Below are 19,954 nucleotides of genomic sequence, written 5' to 3'. Positions count from 1 at the left end.
GGTAGGTCCTGAGCACATTTTTTTTTACATCTGTAAAATCATATAAATGCATGTTATGCACATGTCGTATCCTAATTGTGTTATGCAATTGTGTGTTGATGTAAATATTTTCCAATCCCAGCAAATCTTGAAAGGATTTCTTAAAATGTTATTTGAAGGGGTTGACAAATAGTAGCTAAACTGTATAGAAACAACATATTGCTTTTTACCTGGTGTTTGTGTTGAAGCATAATGTAATGAATGATATATAAGGGCACAATCAGTAACCATCTTTGACGATGGCATACTGAAAATTATTTAATTTTATGTTATCTCTTGAAGGCGCTCTAATGGACTAGTTAAGCTCGACAAATGGGGGGCCACGTTCCATATAGTACATATTTTACTGTTTGACACGCCACATCATATGCTATTCAGTAATTTTGCAATACATATATATTAGAAACATGTTTTATATGAATACTATGTTAATACAAGGCAATTTACAATATATTGATTTCTGAAAAATCTCTAACGTCCCATAAAACTAAACTGGAAATGGTTCAGCCCGGAGCGTTACAGGAAGTTGTAGGAGCTGCCATGTTTAGCTGCTTTGTTATAGATTCCTTCTAGGTTTCCTGCAGATTTTAAGTGTTGCAATGGAACCGAGCTGGAGTACATTTTTATTCCAGGTAAGTGTCACGTATGAGTGGTAAATTTGATTAACTACATCTAAATGTTACTACATACCTAATGCATCGTTGCCCCTAGGGAATTTAAACGTTGATTTCTAATAGTTATTCAAGCAAAACAACGGTAGCTAGCTAGCTAATATTGGCTAGCCCAATCCGCTAAACGAGCTAACGTTAGCGAGCTAGCTCGCGACATCAAGCCTAGACTTCCAGCTGTGAAGTATGGATGACGCTCGAGAGGGGGGAAATCTGGTCGGTCTCCCCCATTTTTTTGTAGAAAATTTGTGTTTCGACAGATGTTTGTTCAAGTCCGCCAGTGCATGTTTATAAATCGGATTGGCCCCCAATTAGCTAAATATAAAAAGCAAGCAAAGTGACCATGGCCGCGCGTTGGTTAGTTAGAAAGCTAGCCCGCTGTAAGCTAGCCTCGTAAAGAACGAGAACAATCCCCACCTTCACTCAAGCGGAGAGCCATGCTAACCAACGAATACATTTTCGCAATCAGTGGTTTTTGTTTACTAGTTTTGATGCAATTTGAATAAATGTCTACCGTTAGCAAATCTCATTCCTTTACATTCTGGGCACGAGGATGGAGAGGAGGGACCCCTCACTTCTGATTCTTAACTTTCCCCCGTTTTCCTCGTCCCAAAATATGTAACCGCGGGTTGGAGAAAGAATTCAGACTATGCAGTAAGCTGCTAGCTAATTCTTGCACTACTGATCATTTGAAACCCCTCTGCCGTATGTCTGAGATTTCTATTTGGCAGCTTGCAGAGGGTATTCACGTCCTTGGTTGTTTGACTTTAGTGCGATGTAAATTGCAAATCTAGGGATGGTCATCAATTGTATTTGGAAATATTTAAATCCAAACTTCTTATTTTTACCCTTTTAATAAGTAAGCACATGATCACGGTTATTCAGGAGTTTTTAGTATTTACTGATGTGTGCTTGTAACGATGTAAAACGTCCAATAACTTAATTGGTCACTTGCACATATTTAGCAGATGTTATCCCAGGTGCAGTGAAATGCTTGTTTCTATCTCCAACAGTGCAGTAATACCTAACAATAAACACAAAAATAAAGCAATTAAGAAATACCAGGAAGAGAAATGTCAGAGTCTGGAATATAATATATGATGGTCTGTGTATGGACAGTATATGAATAGCAAAGGTGTACAGCAGTAGTTGTATAGGATGAGCCTTGACTAGAATACACTATATGCATATGAAGTGGGTAAAACAGTATGTAAACATTATTCATGTGCCCAGTGTTTCCCAAACTCTGTCCTCATCTTGTTTTTTGCTCTAATTCTACACAGATAATTCAAATGATCAAAGCTTGATGATTATTTGAATCAACTGTGTCGTGCTAGGGCAAAAACCAAAACGTACACCCATTGGGGTCTTGAGGACCGAGTTTGGGACACCCTGAACTAGGTAAATAAGGCAGCAGTCAAAAATATATATACATTTATAAAAAATACTTAAGGTAGTAAACGCGAAAGCCGTCAACTTGGCAGGTACACTACATTCATAGATTGTAGACATTATGTAACCATTGAGAATTCATCCACCAGCAGTCACGTGTCTGCTAGAGCTTAAAAATAGACGTCTTTCCATCACACCTGAGGGATTGCATTTGAGAATCCAGAGTATCTACACTAGTGTAGATATTTGAAACATCCTCTGTCGGGGTATGGGAAAGCACATCAGTCATAATTTAAGACCCTTTTCTATTTTCTTTGAATGTGTCATTAGCATAAGGGGAACAGGCTGTTTCTCCTAGTGGACATGTACCTTTTTTACTGTCCTATGTGACAACCTAAGATGCATAACAAAATGCAGTGTCGGTTAAATTATTAAATGAATTGGACACTTGACCCTTAAGCTTCACACATCCTCTCAAATGGCTTACTGTGTAGTGTTCTACTCCCCATCTCAGGTCAAATGTGAACACCAGTGTTGAAAATGTACGTTTTCAAACCAAGTTTCCACTCCCCCCCCCCCCCCTACCTACTCCACATAATCATATTGCAGCCATAGTGGTAGGCATATTTAGTTCTGTTCCCTCAGCTCTTGAGAGTTGCAGCTGTTGCCAGTTAATTGCCGTGAGCCAGGGACCCATGATAATGGTTTTATTTTGTGTCTAACAAGGCACAAATACCTGAAGCTGGTGTGATGGAGCAGTGGAGGAAAATGAAAACGAAGTAGTTGTTATTTGGAGGCTCCGTTTGATTTGCTCGATTTGGTGAAGCGTCTAATGAGGCTGTGCGTCACTTGTTATTGTTCTGTAGGCATCAGAGGTTATGCGTGGGGGGGGGGGGGGGGGTGTCAAGCTATGCAGCTCTCAATAGTATTCTCGTAATCCTGAATCAGATGAAAATGAGTCATTTCTTTTCTCCCGATTTTTAGGACAAACCTACATTTTTATGATTCCTTTAAGACGATACGTAATAGGGTTTTGTTTTACTGTTAATGTTAACATTTTATTAACAAGCCCAGTATTTTCCTTTTCTTTTGTATTAGTCTTCTGTAGGTCCCATGGTTCCAGGGAATCCACGTAGGGACTACTACACAGGGATCAGAGTAAGTTAATGTTCTCCACAGTAATATGTCCCTGTAAATTCCCCAACTTCCTTTTTCACAGGTTTTTTGCACATGACATGACCCCCACCCAGCCCTCGAAACATAGATAGAGCATAGTGTGAAGTCAGGATCTTAGTCCTGGTTTCAGGGTTAACACTCGGATCTTGTTGCTTCCCTCATGCAGGTTGGTGCCAGACATTGAGTGTGTTTATCAAGTTTTGTGAGAACAAAAGCAATACCAATATATTTGAACTATTACTGTTGTTTTTGGGATCATAAAATAATTTGGGCACTTGTCTGAGCAAATGGCAAGCTGCTGCCTTGGGGCCTCGTTGTCTGATATCTAAACAGATTAACATTGTGGTGAATGAGATTCTCCTCCATTGTAAAGCCCTGCCTCCACATCCCTGACTGACTGAACAACAGAACAGGCTGATTTTTATTTGTTGTAGTTTTTTTGTTATTTTCCACGCCCCACTCCGTTACAACACTATTTATCTGGGAATGACCTCAGCCTTCAGAGCGGATTTGTATCAAAATCATCAGAGCAGCGTGAAGGCACAGCGGGCTGCAGCTCCCTATGCGTATGTGTGTCTTGGTCTGAGCACTTTGCTGTCTCTCTCACTCACACACACACAGCTAGAAGAAATGCTAATGGTGGTAAGAATTCCAGTCTGGATCCAACTAAAGTGTGGACAGAGGACAAAAAGGGGACATAACACCCTGTGACTGAACCATGTTTTTCTCCCATTCCCAAAGCACTGCTGCCTATGGTAACTCACTAAGCAGTCTGCAGTGTCCGCCAGCTGAACAGAATCCCCAAATCAGGCAGGACTGGTGTTACAAAGGCCCCCCTGCGGGCCGTAAGTGCATCACTGCTCGGATTTGTGTCTTCTACCGCTCCACAAAAGAGCATAAAGAAAAAGGAACACAATTTGGATTTTTTTTCAGACTCCCCCAGCCCAGACAACCATCCCCTGCCTGCCTGGCTGACCGTATTGGGATGCTTGGCTGAACCTGAAAGCCCAGGGGTCAGCTCTTTAACCTTGCCCTATGGTGATTACGGAAAATAACAAGATCGTCTCAATCGGGGTGTCTTTGGTCGGCCCGTTGTAAGGTTGCTGGTTACAATGTGAAACTCTATTCACACACCAACCAAAAATATTCATAAACCCCCTGCCCCCCCCACCCATTCTTTGGGGCCTGCCGTGACCAATTGGACAATGCCAGCAGCTGCAGCTGTCCTCTGTACACTGCTCTATTAGCTACCAGTGTTGGGTCATTCTTTTGCTACCTTATCAGTTTTTGTTACACTGCTACACATTTTTTTCAACCACTGCAAAACAATAGACAATCAGCAGCATTTTGTATGATTATTAGGCGGTCATAATGGAATAATTTACTAATTTAGTGTGTTTAAAGGAAATATTTTAAATGTTAGGTTTTAATGACTGGTTGTAGTAGGTTATATGAGCCTGTGTGATGAATGTGATTCGGGGGGGGGGGTGTAGTTTGAGAGTATGGTGCCTCAACCAGCCTGTGCCCTCAGAGCCACTTGAAAGTGGTGTGAAATTGCTCCAAAAGGGATATTTATAGCAGATGTGTAAGCAGCTATTACAACTTGTCCTGAGACATGACAGAAGTTGCATTTCAAACCATTAGCATTGATAGGTTCTGTTACCACCATTCAAAACGACACTGAATAGTGAAGGGACCAGTTGCTCATCGTTGCAGATGGATACCGTGTTCAGGAGGCAGACATGGGAGGAAATGTTGATGTAGATGAGAAACTATCTGAACTTTGACCAATTGGTCAATGCAACCATTCTGGACAATATTTGTTTACCGAGGGCACCATTTTTGTCAATATAATGTAGTTTTGTGAGTATCCAAAGGTTCCTTGTGGTGCCAAGTCCGGCTCCTCAGTCTTGCATCATATTCAGTTGTGTTGGGGTTAGGTATTGTTGACTAACATACAGGTTGTCCCATGCTAGATGTTCTGCCAGTAGAGAGAACTAATCGGCTCAATCACCACAGGAGATCACCTTACATGCAACAGATTTAGATTGAGTGGCAGGGAGCTCTGTGTGTTCATCTCTGAAGGACTCATTTGAGCAGATCTGGAGTTGTGCACATTTTGTGCACAATTGTGTTTTTATCGCTGTTAGTATTTTTTCTTTGCCAAGATAATCGAAACTCCTGAAAGGTGTGACATATCAAGAAGCTGATTAAACGGCATGATCATTACACACGTGCACCTTGTGCTGGGGACAATAAAAGGCCACAGTAAAATGTGCAGTTTTATCACATTAATGCCACAGATGTCTCAAGTTGAGGGAGTGTGCAATTGGCATGCTGACTGCAGGACTGTACACCAGAGCTGTAGCCAGATATTTGAATGTTAATTTCTCCACCATAAACCGCCTCCAACATTGTTTTAGAAAATTTGGCAGTATGTCCAACCGGCCTCACAACCGCAGACCACATGTAACCACGCCAGCCCAGCACCTCCACATCCGGCTTCTTCACCTGCGGGATCGTCTGAAACTATTACAACTCATCCAGGTCCACCTTTGGCAGCGCCCCTGCCCAGTCGTGAAATCCATAGATTAGGGCCTAATGAATTTATTTCAATTGACTGATTCCCTTTATATGAACTGTAACTCAGTAAAATCGTTTTTATATTTTTGTTCTTTATAGTTTGTATGGAACCTGCAACAGCTGCCTCTTAACCCTTCTCTCCCCTAATAACCCTTGTCTCCTGACCCTCGTCCCCTTATCTCTTGCCACATTCATCAAGGCTGCACTCTTGTTTTTTCTGAGGGGCTCAGATGCCTGGGCTGGAAATGACTCCCTTTCTATTTCTGAGAAATTAATGGCCGTTACTGTTTTATTCAATCAAATGTATTTATAAAGCCCTTTTTACATCAGCAGATGTCACAAAGTGTTATACAGAAACCCAGCCTAAATCCCCAAACAGCAAGCAATGCAGATGTAGAAGCACGGTGACTAGTGAAGACTCCCTAGGAAGAAACCTAGATAGGAACCAGGCTCTGAGGGGTGGCCAGTCCTTGTATGGCTGTGGCGGGTGGAGTTTATAAGCGTACATGGCCATATAAGGCCAGATTGTTCTTCAATATGTTCAAACATTCATAGATGACCAGCAAGGTCTAATAATCATCATCATCAGTGGTTGTAGAGGGTGCAACAAGTCAGCACCTCGGGAGTTAATGTCAGTTTGCTTTTCATAGCCCAGCATTCAGAGTTAGACAGCAGGTCCTGGACAAGGTAGCAGGTAGAACAGTTGAAACTGGCGCAGCAGCATGACCAGGTGGACTGGGGACAGCAAGGAAGACTGGGTACTCCTGAGGCAAGGTCCTAGAGCTCAGAGAGCGAATTAGAGGGAGCATACTTAAATTCACACAGGACACAGGATAAGACAGGAGAAATACTCCACATATAACAGACAGACCCTAACTCCCCCGAAACAGACTATTGCATCATAAATACTGGAGGCTGGGCCTGCCGAGTGGCACAGTGGCCTAAGGCACTGCATCGCAGTGAGTAGCTGAGCCACTAGAGATCCAGGTTCGATTCCAGGCTCTGTCGCAGCCGGCCGTGACCGGGAGACCTATGGGGCGGCACACAATTAGCCCAGCGTCGTCCGGGTTAAGGGAGGGTTTGGCCTGCAGGGATGTTCTTGTCCCATCGCGCTCTAGCGACTCCTGTGGCGGGCCAGGCACATGCACGCTGACACGGTCGCCAGGTGTACGGTGTTTCCTCTGACACATTGGTGTGGCTGGCTTCTGGGTTAAGCGGGCATTGTGTCAAGAAGCAGTGCGGCTTGGTTGGGCTGTGTTTCGGAGGACGCACGGCTCTCGACCTTCACCTCTCCTGAGTCCATACGGGAGTTGCTAACAATTGGATACCACAAATTGAGGAGAAAAGGCGGTAAAATAAAGGAGGCTGAGACGGAAGGGGTCTGGAGACACTGTGGCCCTGTTAGACGATACCCCCGGACAGGGCCAATCAGGCAGGATGTAACCCCACCCACTTTCTGTTAAAGCCTGTCCTTCCTTTTCGAATGCTGCATTCATGCTGACAGGGTTGGGGTTGTAGTAACTGGGCTGGCTGAATGGCACTGGGGAAGACTTACAATAATGGTATAAATTGAACAACATCTTTTTGAGCTTCAATGTCACCCACAAGGCTACCCTTAGATGTCACCAGAAAAGCTTTTAGATAGTATAGCTTAGTTCATGGAATTCGGCAACTGAATCTGGAAATAGAAACTGACATTCAAATGGACTCTTCAAAGAAGAAAAGGGGATAAAGTTGTCATACTCTGCTCAGTCCTTTTGGAGAAATGGGAAGTCTTGTTGCTTTCTGTTTTTATTTTCATCCCCATCACTAATTACAATTGTAAGCACATCTTGGAAACAGTGGTAGTTCTGCTGACAAGGCAGTCCGTTTCAGCTCTCGAGCAGTCAGAAACCGGTGTCTCTCCTTCTCTTCCCTGCCTCTGCTGTAGTAGCTTTGAGGGTGTGGGACTGTCTAGACTGTGTACTGATGTGCTTCTGCATGGCTGTCTTTGTGTTGTCCTTCCAGCAGGCCAATGAAGCCCTGCATCACCAGCACCAGGTGGCCCAGAACAGCTTGCTGCCTCTCCTCCAGTCAGGAGGACCAGAGCCTGTGGACCAGAAGCCTGTGATGCCCATCCTCCTGGATCAGAAGCCCCCGGTCAGCGTCGCTGAGCTCCTCAAGGACAATGTAGCCAGCGGGACAGGGGGAGGAGGTGGCGGTGGTCCCGTTGCAGTGGTGAAGAAAGAGCCCAAGTCCAAAACACCGTTCATCTGCGGCTACTGCAACAAAGCCTTCCGGGACAGTTACCATCTCAGACGGCACGAGTCCTGCCACACTGGCGTCAAGATGGTGTCCCGTCCCAAGAAGACACAGACGGCGCCCACGATGGTGCCCATGATCTCCACAGTGCCGCAGCGCGAGAACAGCGGCGGCCAGCCCTCTTACATCTCCACCATCGCTGGCATCCTCACCACAGCAACCACCTCGGCCTCCACGGGCTCCAGCATCATGTCTCCCACCATGGTGCCCCAGCAGCATCAACATCAGCAGCAGCAGCAGCATCAGCAGCAGAGCCAGCCCAAGAAGCCTGCCAAGCCAGTGAAGAAGAACCACGGCTGTGAGATGTGTGGCAAGGCCTTCCGTGACGTCTACCACCTGAATCGTCACAAGCTGTCCCACTCAGACGAGAAGCCCTTTGAGTGCCCCATTTGCCAGCAGCGCTTCAAGAGGAAGGACCGCATGACCTACCACGTGCGCTCACATGACGGGGGTGTTCACAAACCTTACATCTGCTCTGTCTGTGGGAAGGGCTTCTCCAGGTGCGTGGCACAGTTCAACTTACTCAAGTTTCCCTTTTCTTGTCCACTTACAAAATGCTGAGTATAAACTCCATAATGTTATTGTCCAGAGCACATGATGTTGTAATTGTCAATGCATTCTGAGAGTAAATTTATTATGTGTGAGGTTAGTTGGAATTTCACACATTTCTTACCATTACCACTGCACTGTGAAGGTGATTCCCCTCTCCACCTCTAATATATTTCCTTATTGTGGGGTTGAAAAGCAAGAGGGCAATATTACAACTTTCCAAAAGTCGTCTTTATTCAGAATCTGATACATTTATGTACAGGATACGACTATGTAAAAGAATGAAGGCATAACGGGCTACAATTGGGCAGATTGTTTTGTGGGTCTGCACCTGCTGAAATCTAACTATGTTAGATGCATGGATGATGGCATACAAGTACATGGTGGGCTTGGTTGGGTAAAAACATTCCACTTAATTGATATTCAGTTGTCAGTAGCCAAATCATTTTAAGGTGTGATGACTTGTAATGTTGGAAATCCCCACATGTTGGAATGTAATTGAGTTGAATTGGACTGGTTAATCACTGTCAATTGATAGGCTGTTAGGACCAGTGCTTTGCATACTGATGTTTCCTCTATGATGCTTTAATACACCTTCTGGCTATGTGCATTATGTACAATTTCCACTTTGAATGAAATTCCCCAAGCAAAGAACAATAAGTGGAGTATCATTTCAATGCCTAAAATCACATACCGGAAGGCCTATTTATATGGTATCTCTGAGACCTTGTCCTTTAATTGTTGTTCTGGACCACTTCTTGTTTGTGTGTAGCTTTATGAAGCTTGGCCATTATTACTGATGCCCCACGCAGCTTCCGTTTAGACCCTAGTACTGGCTCATGACATACATGGTGGGGCACTGCGTGCATTTAAACAGTATCTGGAGCTTTACGTGCGTCACAGCAGTCCCTCGTGTCCCCCCCTCTCAGGGATGTCAGCACGGGACAGGGAGACTACTGCAGGGGCCAGACGGCACCAGAAGAGATGGTCCTGGGTCTCCAGTGTCACTCCTGCAGCTCCCAAGGCCAATGGTAGTGTTATGACTCATTGACGGGTCTGATTTCTAATCACCAATTTAGCACCTCTCCTTTTTGCTATTTCCAATATTGGAGAGCACATGTCTCTTCACCCCAACCCCTTCAGACATCCATTAAGTTGTCTGTCAACATGGTGGTATGTTTCTGAGCTAAATTATTAGCAACTAGGGAAGTGAAGGATATTGTATCATATCTAATGACTTGCGAAGTAACATCTTACTCTTGTGCGGCGAGAGGTGCATGTTCATTTTCACATTTGGCAGTCCTGAAAAAGGCTATTCCCCTCTTAAACGAAGGAGCGTTGTGTTGGAGGGGAGATATGAGCTTTTCAGCTTCACTGCACTCCTGAGGAGATGGGATTGGACTCCTGCTAGCCATCACAAAAAGCCTGCTAGTGAGAAACCGCCTCCTTCGAGACTTTTTCAAGCCACACTCTCCTCTTTTGTTGGAGAGGAATTCTCTGGCTGCGTTTGTCCAGTAGCAACATTTCACTAGTGCGGCTTAGTTGGGGCAGAGGAGGAGAACTAAGAGACACAGCTGTGGTTGCCACATCATTGTCTTCTTCGGGGGTATATTGTAGAACAGGTATGATTTTCTGTCATGTTGTCGGATAGAGTTCTAGCTAGATTTTGAAGTGACAAAATTCCATCCTTCTCTGGTAATTTATTTTTGGTGGGGCTCAACCTAATAACTCTGGTTTTGTTGCAAGAACATAGATTATTACTTTGGGAGAAGGAATGCTTGTGTCCCATGGGTCAAATATGGGCCGCCATGAGACTAACATTCATTACATAAAATATCCGCAGTAATAGCCTTCGATACAATTTACATAATTTAATTATTAAGAAATGGCAGTGGGTTCAGAGAATTTGTCATTTGCCTGCCACCTTTTGTTGGCCCATTTGTTAATTTAAATACGTCAACGGTGTAGTAGTGCGTACAGCTACTGTCAATGTATGGAGTCAGTTATAAAGCTGTTACCTGTATTCTAGCTACTATACCAGGTTTTAAAGTGCCTGTGCTCTTCTGTGTCCTCTCTCCCCCTGCAGGCCTGACCATCTAAGCTGTCATGTGAAGCATGTTCATTCCTCAGAGAGACCCTTCAAATGCCAAGTAACGGTAAGGAGCCAGGCATCCTCCTCCGGACGCCCCCTTCCCTGTTTATGTTCACGCTCATATTCACTCCTGGTTTGTTGGATTAAGGATATGATTAGTATGCGATCTCCCAATTGTAAATTAGTATACAATATTGAATCTCCCCTGAGTCTTCAGGATGCAGACTGTGTACACAGACAGATTGAGATTGTCTCTTCTAATATCCCCCTCAATGTCCCTGTATACCTCCCCAGGCCTGCACCTCTGCTTTCGCCACCAAAGACCGCCTGCGCTCCCACATGATCCGACACGAGGGCAAGGTGACCTGCAACATCTGTGGCAAGATGCTGAGCGCTGCCTACATTACCAGCCACCTCAAGACCCACGGCCAGGCCAGCTTCAACAATCCCTGTAATAAAGGTATGCCAGGCCGCCTCCACCACTCCCTCCCCTAAGCCACACCTAGCCTGGGGTCCTCCAGACCTAGGTATTAAATTGTATTTGTATTCTTAAAAATGATTTAGGTACTTATTCAGTCTCCATCTTTATGCTGAAAGCACCCCAGGCCTTGTTGTTCAGTGCTGTACTATACACAATAGGAAAGCACAAAGCACTTTGTCAGGTTTGTCATGCGGGGTGTAATCATTCCGATTCTGTAGCTACACTTTTCCTAAATGGAAGCAAGCGGAATGAAACGTGGAGGGACCTACCTGAATTTGTCCAATAGAAACTCTTGTTTTTATCTGTTTGGTTCTTAAAAGGTTTCCATAATGAATACACCCCAGGTTTCTGAAGTTGTCGTCAGATTTCAGATTTTTTTCCAGTCACAAAATCATAAGAGTGGGAAGTGACTCATGTCCGGCTGTATTTGATTCCAATATATATTTGGGTCAGGATAAAGAATGTTTAGGAAAATGCCATATTTATCTTGGCCATTTTCATGGACATTCATCTCCTTCAGAGCAGCACCACAACAAATTGACTTACAGATTCAAATGTACTGCACAACAGTCCACAACTGACAAGGACTGTGTCGTTACCACTCATTCATGAATTGATATCATGATCATGTCAGTGTGCTGGGGCTCACCTTCAGGCCAGCCCAGTCTGGTTTGTTTGTTGTTTGCACATGTGTGGTGGTGTTGACAAGTGTCTCTGCTGACAGAAATGGATAGCCTGGAGCAAGAAATCTGGTAGGAGACGGTCTAAATTTAAAGGGCTTTGCACGTTCAATTCATTTGACGCACACAGCAAACTAGTGCAGCAATACAAGTCATTCAAATGCGATATGCGATCCGTCCAAACAAATCATTTAATATCCTCTCATTAAGTGTTGATGGGTCTGTGTGTGCGGTTTTCAAACTCAGTGGGTATCTTGTTTCGGTCAGCTCTTGAAATTGAGGTTCATGACGTCTGCTCTGTCATTGGTTTGTCAAAGGTCCAGTTTGGAAGAATAAGATCGCTCTGACGCATTTTTCATGGGATTGATCACTCTAAAATAGCAAGGGCTATTGTTCAGCAAACCCTTGTCATTTTATACAATGGGTATGCATATGATAAAACAAATCACATTTTATACAATGGGTATGCAGATGATACAACAAATCACATTTTATACAATGGGTATGCATATGATACAACAAATCACATTTTATACAATGGGTATGCATATGATACAACAAATCACATTTTATACAATGGGTATGCATATGATACAACAAATCACATTTTATACAATGGGTATGCATATGATACAACAAATCACATTTTATACAATGGGTATGCATAAGATACAACAAATCACATTTTATACAATGGGTATGCATAAGATACAATAAATCACATTTTATACAATGGGTATGCATAAGATACAATAAATCACATTTTTGTTCCCACCAGCTACGACACGCTATAAACATTTTAGTACTTGGTAGAAGACCATTTGATTGACCGTTCGTGTATCTAACCCAATGACCTGCAAACCTATGCCCTGCTGCCACCCAGGCCCAAATGATGCCCTGTCCCAATCAGTCCTGTCAATAAATGTAACCCCTATCTGTCTGTATCTCTGAATAGGGCTAAGTGACTGGCAGTGGAACCACCACTCAGGGATACGAAAAGGTAATCTAGTAACTAAAGCTGAAACCCATCCCGATCCCAACCCCTCCAAATTTGTAGCTCTATATTCTTACTTATGCATTGAAGTGGCCCATTTTCCACTACAGATCTGTTTTCTAGCCTAGCGTGTGTAGCTGTAGTGGTTTTCCAACCAAGTCGTTGCAGATGCTTGTGTGTTTTTGTGTGTTATGGTTATTCAGGTATCAGGGTTTTATTTCATTAAGCTGGATCAATAAGTTAGCTAGCCAAATAACTTTGATAAACCTTAAATTACAACTCAGAAGGTTTAAGTGGAATATGGGTTGTTAAAGGTATTGAGTTAATTATACCATACCATTTCAAGTTGACTATAGTATGAAATAAAGTGTTTCTGAATATTCGCTGAAAGTTAGCTGGCTAGCACATTGATCCTGCTTTTTGAATTGCCCCCTCAGGTGAGTTGACGGTAGGAGAGATCTTAAATAACTCCTTCCAAGTCCTTATGGACATCTCTCGTTTTCAAGGTAGGTTCATAAGAATCCTACCATTTTGTTTTTTCATGTCTAATCATTTTAGTGTGTGTGACTGCTGCAGTGACTCCAACCACAGCCCCTCTAACCCTGTGGAGCTTGGGGTTATCCTAAATGGTTTGTAAGGACCGATCATCCAGCTCATTCTGTCTTTATTTCGCTCCTTCCCGCCCTCTTGTCTTTCCTCAGACTCCAACACCGTGCACAACTCTGGTTCGGCGACACCTGTCACCAACTCTGCCGCCATCACCTCGGCGATGAACCGCAGCAACGCCAGCAACCCGGTGACCATCGCTGCCCAGATGAACATCACCACCAGCACGGTCAACATCACCTCTCCAATCAACTTGCAGCACCCAGTGACCATCACCGGGCCCATGAATATAGCCCACCCTGTGGCCATCACCTCTGGGATGCCCATGAATATAACCGGGCCGCTTAACATCGCCATGCGGCCCATGGATAGCATGCCTTTTCTCTCCCAGGTCCTGCCTTCCTCCCCTCCCTGGTAGTAACCCCTTCCCTGGCCCCTGGTTAGCATCTCTTTATCAACCCCTTCCATCTCTCTCCTTCTACCCCCAAACCACCACCTCTTCCTCCCTTGCTTTAGCAGACCTTCCTCCTTACCAGGAGTACTATAGATGATGTTGTAGTATGGGGGGCTAGCTGGATGCTGTACCCGTCTGTCTGGCTGCAGTTGCTGCAGCAGTGAATGCAGCATGATGAGAGGTGGACTGGCCAGCCCCTGTAGATGCTGGTGCATTTTATTTCATTTAACCGCCGGTAGGAGGACAGTCCTGGAAGGCATGTGAAGTCTCAAAAGGAGAAATGGAGCTTTTGAATGATGCACCAAGTGGAAGCCTGACGTAAACAAACGGGTTATGCCTCGCCTCTTGCGTCAACATACCTGCACATTTGGCATTGGAATGAAACTGTAACACAAATGTATTGCTGGTATTAATGTCTTTTTAAATGCTCTCTTACAGAGCAGATGGTTTTTATATTTGTTTTCCTTTGTTATTATAGCCTGCTAATCAGTATTTAATAGTTGTACTGAACTCCTTACAATTATTACAACAAAAGGGACAAAGGCTACCATTTTGCAGGAGGGTGATTTTTCTGGATAATTTTAAGGCACCACAGTTATATCTTAGGCCAATGCCTTTGACTACATAATGTGAGCTCTCCCAGGTCCTGAACATCTCTGGAAAATGGTCACTTCTCACTGCTGGATACTGTAAACCTATACATCTTTTTTTTTTTTTTTTAAGTAGTTGTAAGTTGTGTGTTATATGAATTCACAAAGTAGCCAGAGGACATTAGTGGTAATGTTACAGGAACACAAGGAGGAAATGTCTGGCACTGAAAGCATATCCCCAAGTTAATGTCCTGAAAACAGCAGTATTATCAAGGATCAAAAGGTTTAGTGTTGGCTGAGAGCCCTGTTAATGTAGAGGCTACCAGAGCCACCTAGTGGCACAGTAGACACTATGCTGAAAAAGTGGTCCCAAAGTTCACCTTTTAAAATTTTTGTGAATATAGTTATGTTGGGAGAGTTTTTGATGGGGCCATTTTATCCCCCTCTCTTTTTGATTGCTAGTTTAGGATCCTATGTGTTTACTTCTACTCAAGAACCTTACTGAGAGTTGCCCAATCTTTTGATGAGTATAAGGATCAAATCAAGTTTAACACACAACCTTGACCTTTTACCCTTTCATTGTAAATATTAAAACACACAATTATTTTGTCTTTGCCTGTCAGAAAAGAAAGAAAAAAGTAGATATCTTTCAGCACAGGTCAGAGCTGCAAGTACTTTATCGTTGTCGATATGGCCGTCCATTGGACTACTTTTGCATAGTTTACTTCCAAGGTTAGTTTAAGGTTTTTCTGTCTCCTGAGGTCCTTTTGTTATATTACTGTAGAACCAAAACTGCCATCTGGGGCCTGAGGTGCCCTGAAAGAGAGTGGAAGCAGAGACTAGAGGCTGTATCCACTACATGTTCTAGAAGGATCAAAGGTTATAGGTCAAGGGTCACAGGGCTGCTTCCTTGCCGTGCCTACTGGCTCTGCCTAGGCCTACGTTCAGTACACCGGCCTCTCACTCAATTGGCATGTACTCTTAAAGAGCATGTGTAGCTGACACGACACATTGCCCAAAAATCAGGCTGTATGGGTTTGGTAGGAACAGGCGGTGCATTCAAACATTACACTGGTGGACACTCTTCAGAGACTTGTGGCCTCGCCTTCCTTGTGTCGGTCTTGGGAGCGGTAAGGTGTTTGAGGCCTTTGATAGTATTGTATGCATGCCAACACAGTGCCCCAAGGGAATTGCTGGAATGGAATGGCGGGTGGTCTTGTTGCCATTTGGATTCCCTTTCCATCGATGTTGCATGTGGACGTCTGAGCTCGTCCAAGTTTGGATTTAGTTTTTTAAAAACTCATTAGAAGGCTAGTGACTTTTTTTACTGTTTGAAAACACTACAAAAAAACTAGTTTTGAAGTATGTGTGTTGTCCTTCCGCAGTAGCTGTAGCTAGTGTGCCTGACCTGCTTTCCAACAACACTATTCCACACTTCTGCTTCCTCCTCTTAATGTGATGGACATAGACTTAGACAACACTAGTGCCCAAAAGCCCATTTTAGCATGGGCAGCACCAATGAGGACTTTTTGAAGTAGTCAACTACGTGGGACTTCCAATGGGTTAAGGAAGGAACACATCACATAATTCCATCCAGGTCATCAGGAGGGATCAGCCAATGAATTAAACTTGTGAGGAAACATTCCTTAACTGCAGTTGGCAGTAAATCGCCAACCTTGGATTTAAACCTGTTCAAACAACACTCTTCGTGACAGTACGCGCCCTTTCAGTTTGTTGGCCAAGTCATGGAAGTAATGGAATATTGACTATTTCAAAATAGAGATGGCCTCAATGGCGCTGCCTGCACTTTCGCAGATGTCATGTCTATGGTGATGGACTTGTTTTGTGAAGGAAGCCTTAACTGTTCAGATGGCTAAGAGCTAGACAGCCCCCTCAACCAAATTGAAATGTTGTGATTTTTTTTTTTTTGAAGTGTGATGAACACTGAATAAAGTGTTTTGTAAGTAACATTCTGTTAACATATTTGAGAACATGGTCTGTGTTTTTTTTAAAGGGCCATTACTCTTATGCATCATCAGTTTATTTTTAACCAAATGCTTTTAATTTGTTTGCAATGACACTACATTTATTTTGTTAAATGCAATGATTTGTTTTGGTCTTAACCTTTTTGATTTTGGAAGAGTGAAGTTGGTCTGATCTCAAATCTTTCTCTGAATTGGGAGATCTTGGAGTCCTGTGAAGGCTGCTGAATGTATATCTTTGTACAAAACCATTTAGTTCAGAGGACGTTAGTTATGATAGACACATGCAAGGGAAAAAAAACTAGAACCTTTTTATAAATCTTTTTGTATTAGAACATTAACAATGGTAATTTTGTATATACAAAGACTAGGCTTTCTGATTAGCAGAAAGGTAACATTCCTACATTTTTAAATGTCTGTCAAGAATAATTGTAAACATATGCGCAATGTTTTTATGTGCCTTTTATTTGGGTTGTCTAAATAAAATAATTATAAAACATGATTGTGGATTGTCCATACTGAGTCTGCAGGGAGGACAGAGTTAACATTTGGCTCCCCCAACACTTCCTAAAAGGTCTCTCGCTTTCTCTCTAACTCTATTTCTCTTTCCCCCTCCCCCTCAGGTGTCTACACTGCCTGGCTCACAGTAGGCATGCTATTGGAGTATGGTGTACTGATAAGTGCCTCTGTGACTGTTTGCGTATTGAGAGGATTTTAGGTGTATTGTGCCAAACCATGCGCTGTGCATGAAAACAAAATTGTTTTTTTCTTTACACATTTTATTTTTATCAATTAAACTTGGAAACTTGAATGGTGTGTCAGCCTGTTATTATTTTTAACTGTACACAATATTCTATTTTCACACACCTGTTGGTGCCTTTTTTTAGTCCTGACGTTTGTTCTTACTATGAGTGTCCGTGTTATCTGGTTCCGTGCATGAGGAGTCGGCTCCCAAGTCATTTAGAAGGCAAGGATAAACATGACTGAAGAGGACGGAGTGAGGACTTCACACACACTCACTGGACAGTTTTAGGTACACCACCGCATTCATGAATATGGATCGCTCTGAAAGGGAGTCTGTGGTTTTATATAACCACAAACTCAGCAAAAAATGAAATGTCCTTACTGTCAACTGTTTATTTTCAGCAAACTTAACGTGTAAATGTTTGTATGAACATAAGATTCAACAACTGAGGCATGAACTGAACAAGTTCCATAGACATGTTCCTAACAGAAATGCAATGTGTCCCTGAACAGGGGGGGGGGCACCAGCTGCATTAAGTACTGCAGTGCATATCCTCATGGATTGCACCAGATTTGCCAGTTATTGCTGTGAGATGTTACCGCACTCTTCCACCAAGGCACCTGCAAGTTCCCGGACATTTCTGGGGGGAATGGCCCTATCCCTCACCCTCCGATCCGACAGGTCCCAGACGTGCTCAATGGGATTGAGATCCGGGCTCTTTGCTGGCCATGGCAGAACACCGACATTCCTGTCTTGCAGGAAATCACGCACAGAACGAGCAGTATGGCTGGTGGCATTGCCATACTGGAGGGTCATGTCAGGATGAGCCTGCAGGAAGGGTACCCACATGAGGGAGGCGGATGTCTTCCCTGTAATACACAGCGTTGAGATTGCCTGCAATGACAACAAGCTCAGCCCGATGATGCTGTGACTCACCGCCCCAGACCATGATGGTACCTCCTCCTCCAAATCGATCCCACTCCAAAGTACAGGCCAATGGTGTAATTCTCTTGCGACAAAACCGCCATTCTTCAGATAAGAGCACTTTTTGCTAGTCCTGTCTGGTCCAGCGATGGTGGGTTTGTGCCCATAGGCGACGTTGTTTCCGGTGATGTCTGGTGAGGACCTGCCTTACAATAGGCCTACAAGCCCTCAGTCCAGCCTCTCTCAGCCTATTGCGGACAGTCTGAGCACTGATGGAGGGATTGTGTGTTCCTGGTGTAACTCGGACAGTTGTTGCCTGTACCTGTCCCGCAGGTGTGATGTTCGGATGTACCGATCCTGTGCAGGTGTTGTTACACGTGGTCTGCCACTGCGAGGACGATCAGCTGTCCGTCCTGTCTCTCTGTAGCACTGTCTTAGGCGTCTCACAGTACGGACATTGCACATCTGCAGTCCTCATACCTCCTTGCAGCATGCCTAAGGCACGTTCACGCAGATGAGCAGGGACCCTGGTCATCTTTATTTTTGTGTTTTTCAGTGTCAGTAGAAAGGCCTCTTTAGTGTCCTATGTTTTCATAAACGTGACCTTAATTGCCTACCAACTGTAAGCTGTTAGTGTCTTAACAACCGTTCCACAGGTGCATGAAAATTAATTGTTTATGGTTCATTGAACAAGCATGGGAAACCACGTTTAAAACCTTTACAATGAAGATCTGTGAAGTTATTTGGATTTTTATGAATTTTCTTTGAAAGACAGGGTCCTGAAAAAGGGTTTATTTTTTTATTTTTAGGCAGGCATTGAGGCATTGTTACACTCAAGTTCTTGTTGGTGCGAGTGACTCTTTGAACTTACAATGGCTAGCACCATATCATTTTATTTTTTTCTTGTGCTTTATGCTATTTGTCCCATGACTCCTGCATGCTTTGTTGACTATGAACTTATTACCCGGCCGTGGGACAGACAATGTTTATTCCCACACTCGCGGCTCTGTCTCTGTTAGTTACTCAGACTCTTGGTCTCCCATCCTATTCTAACCACCTCTCGCCGGCTTTGTATTCATGTTACCTGATGAAATTGCTGTACAATATGATCTTGTTACCATCTGATGCACATTCAAATGTCATAAAAAAAATCAATGCTGCAGAGCTCTCCCTGTCCTCTGCCGTGCCCTGATTGTATTATTGCTGATAATATCTGGAAATGTGCACTTACACCCTGGCCCATCTACTGTTGCTAGCCCCAATTCTGACTTGTGCTCTGATATCTGCTTCACTGATTTCTGCTCTTGTAAAAGCCTGGGTTTTCTGCACATTAACACTAGAAGTTTATAACCTAAAATGGATCAATTGAAAGTGTGGGTTCACCGCTCCAATCCAGATTTGTTGGTCATTACTGAGACGTGGTTAAGGAAGAGTGTGTTGAACACTGATGTTAACCTTTCTGGGCAAGATAGCTCTCCCGAAGGTGGTGGAGTGGCAATCTTCACCAAGGAACACCTTCAGTGCTCTGTTGTCTCTACCAAGTCTGTCCCCAAACAATTTGATCAGCTGGTTTTAAGAATTAAGCTTTCAAATAGCTCTGTGTTAACTGTTGCTGGGTGTTATCGTCCACCATCAGTACCAGCCTGTACCCTACCTGTACCCTACCTGCCCCAAGTGCTCTCCTAGCCCATTACACTA

The 19,954-nt window shown here is 43.7% G+C and overlaps 1 protein-coding gene across 7 annotated transcripts; it reads left to right on the top strand.

The window, feature by feature from the left end:
* Nucleotides 1-548: 548 nt before the first annotated feature.
* Nucleotides 549-17,089, top strand: LOC110507889 (vascular endothelial zinc finger 1). Of its 7 annotated transcripts, XM_036965384.2 has the most exons (9): nucleotides 550-671; nucleotides 3,198-3,257; nucleotides 7,866-8,659; nucleotides 9,638-9,739; nucleotides 10,795-10,864; nucleotides 11,095-11,260; nucleotides 12,917-12,961; nucleotides 13,393-13,461; nucleotides 13,657-17,089. In XM_036965384.2, exons 1-9 carry the CDS (start codon nucleotides 639-641, stop codon nucleotides 13,977-13,979), a joined length of 1,662 nt encoding a protein of 553 aa, XP_036821279.1. In that variant the 5' UTR covers nucleotides 550-638; the 3' UTR covers nucleotides 13,980-17,089. The 7 variants fall into 7 exon arrangements, with proteins under 7 accessions (XP_090079939.1, XP_036821279.1, XP_021443958.1 ...); XM_021588283.3 differs by lacking the exon at nucleotides 9,638-9,739; XM_090223811.1 differs by lacking the exons at nucleotides 3,198-3,257; nucleotides 9,638-9,739.
* Nucleotides 17,090-19,954: the final 2,865 nt, after the last annotated feature.

The sequence above is a fragment of the Oncorhynchus mykiss genome, chromosome 27, assembly GCF_057628025.1.
Source record: "Oncorhynchus mykiss isolate SJ-2025 chromosome 27, ASM5762802v1, whole genome shotgun sequence".
NCBI classification, from domain to species: Eukaryota; Metazoa; Chordata; class Actinopteri; order Salmoniformes; family Salmonidae; genus Oncorhynchus; species Oncorhynchus mykiss.
Note: the sequence above shows the minus strand (reverse complement) of the source record. Positions and strands in the feature narration are given on the sequence as shown.

Coding starts and splice junctions, on each gene's coding strand:
- LOC110507889 (XM_036965384.2), top strand. CDS start 639: ATGGAACCGAGCTGGAGTACATTTTTATTCCAG. Junction 672..3,197: donor GGAGTACATTTTTATTCCAG/GTAAGTGTCACG, acceptor CTTTTGTATTAG/TCTTCTGTAGGTCCCATGGT. Junction 11,261..12,916: donor CAACAATCCCTGTAATAAAG/GTATGCCAGGCC, acceptor ATCTCTGAATAG/GGCTAAGTGACTGGCAGTGG.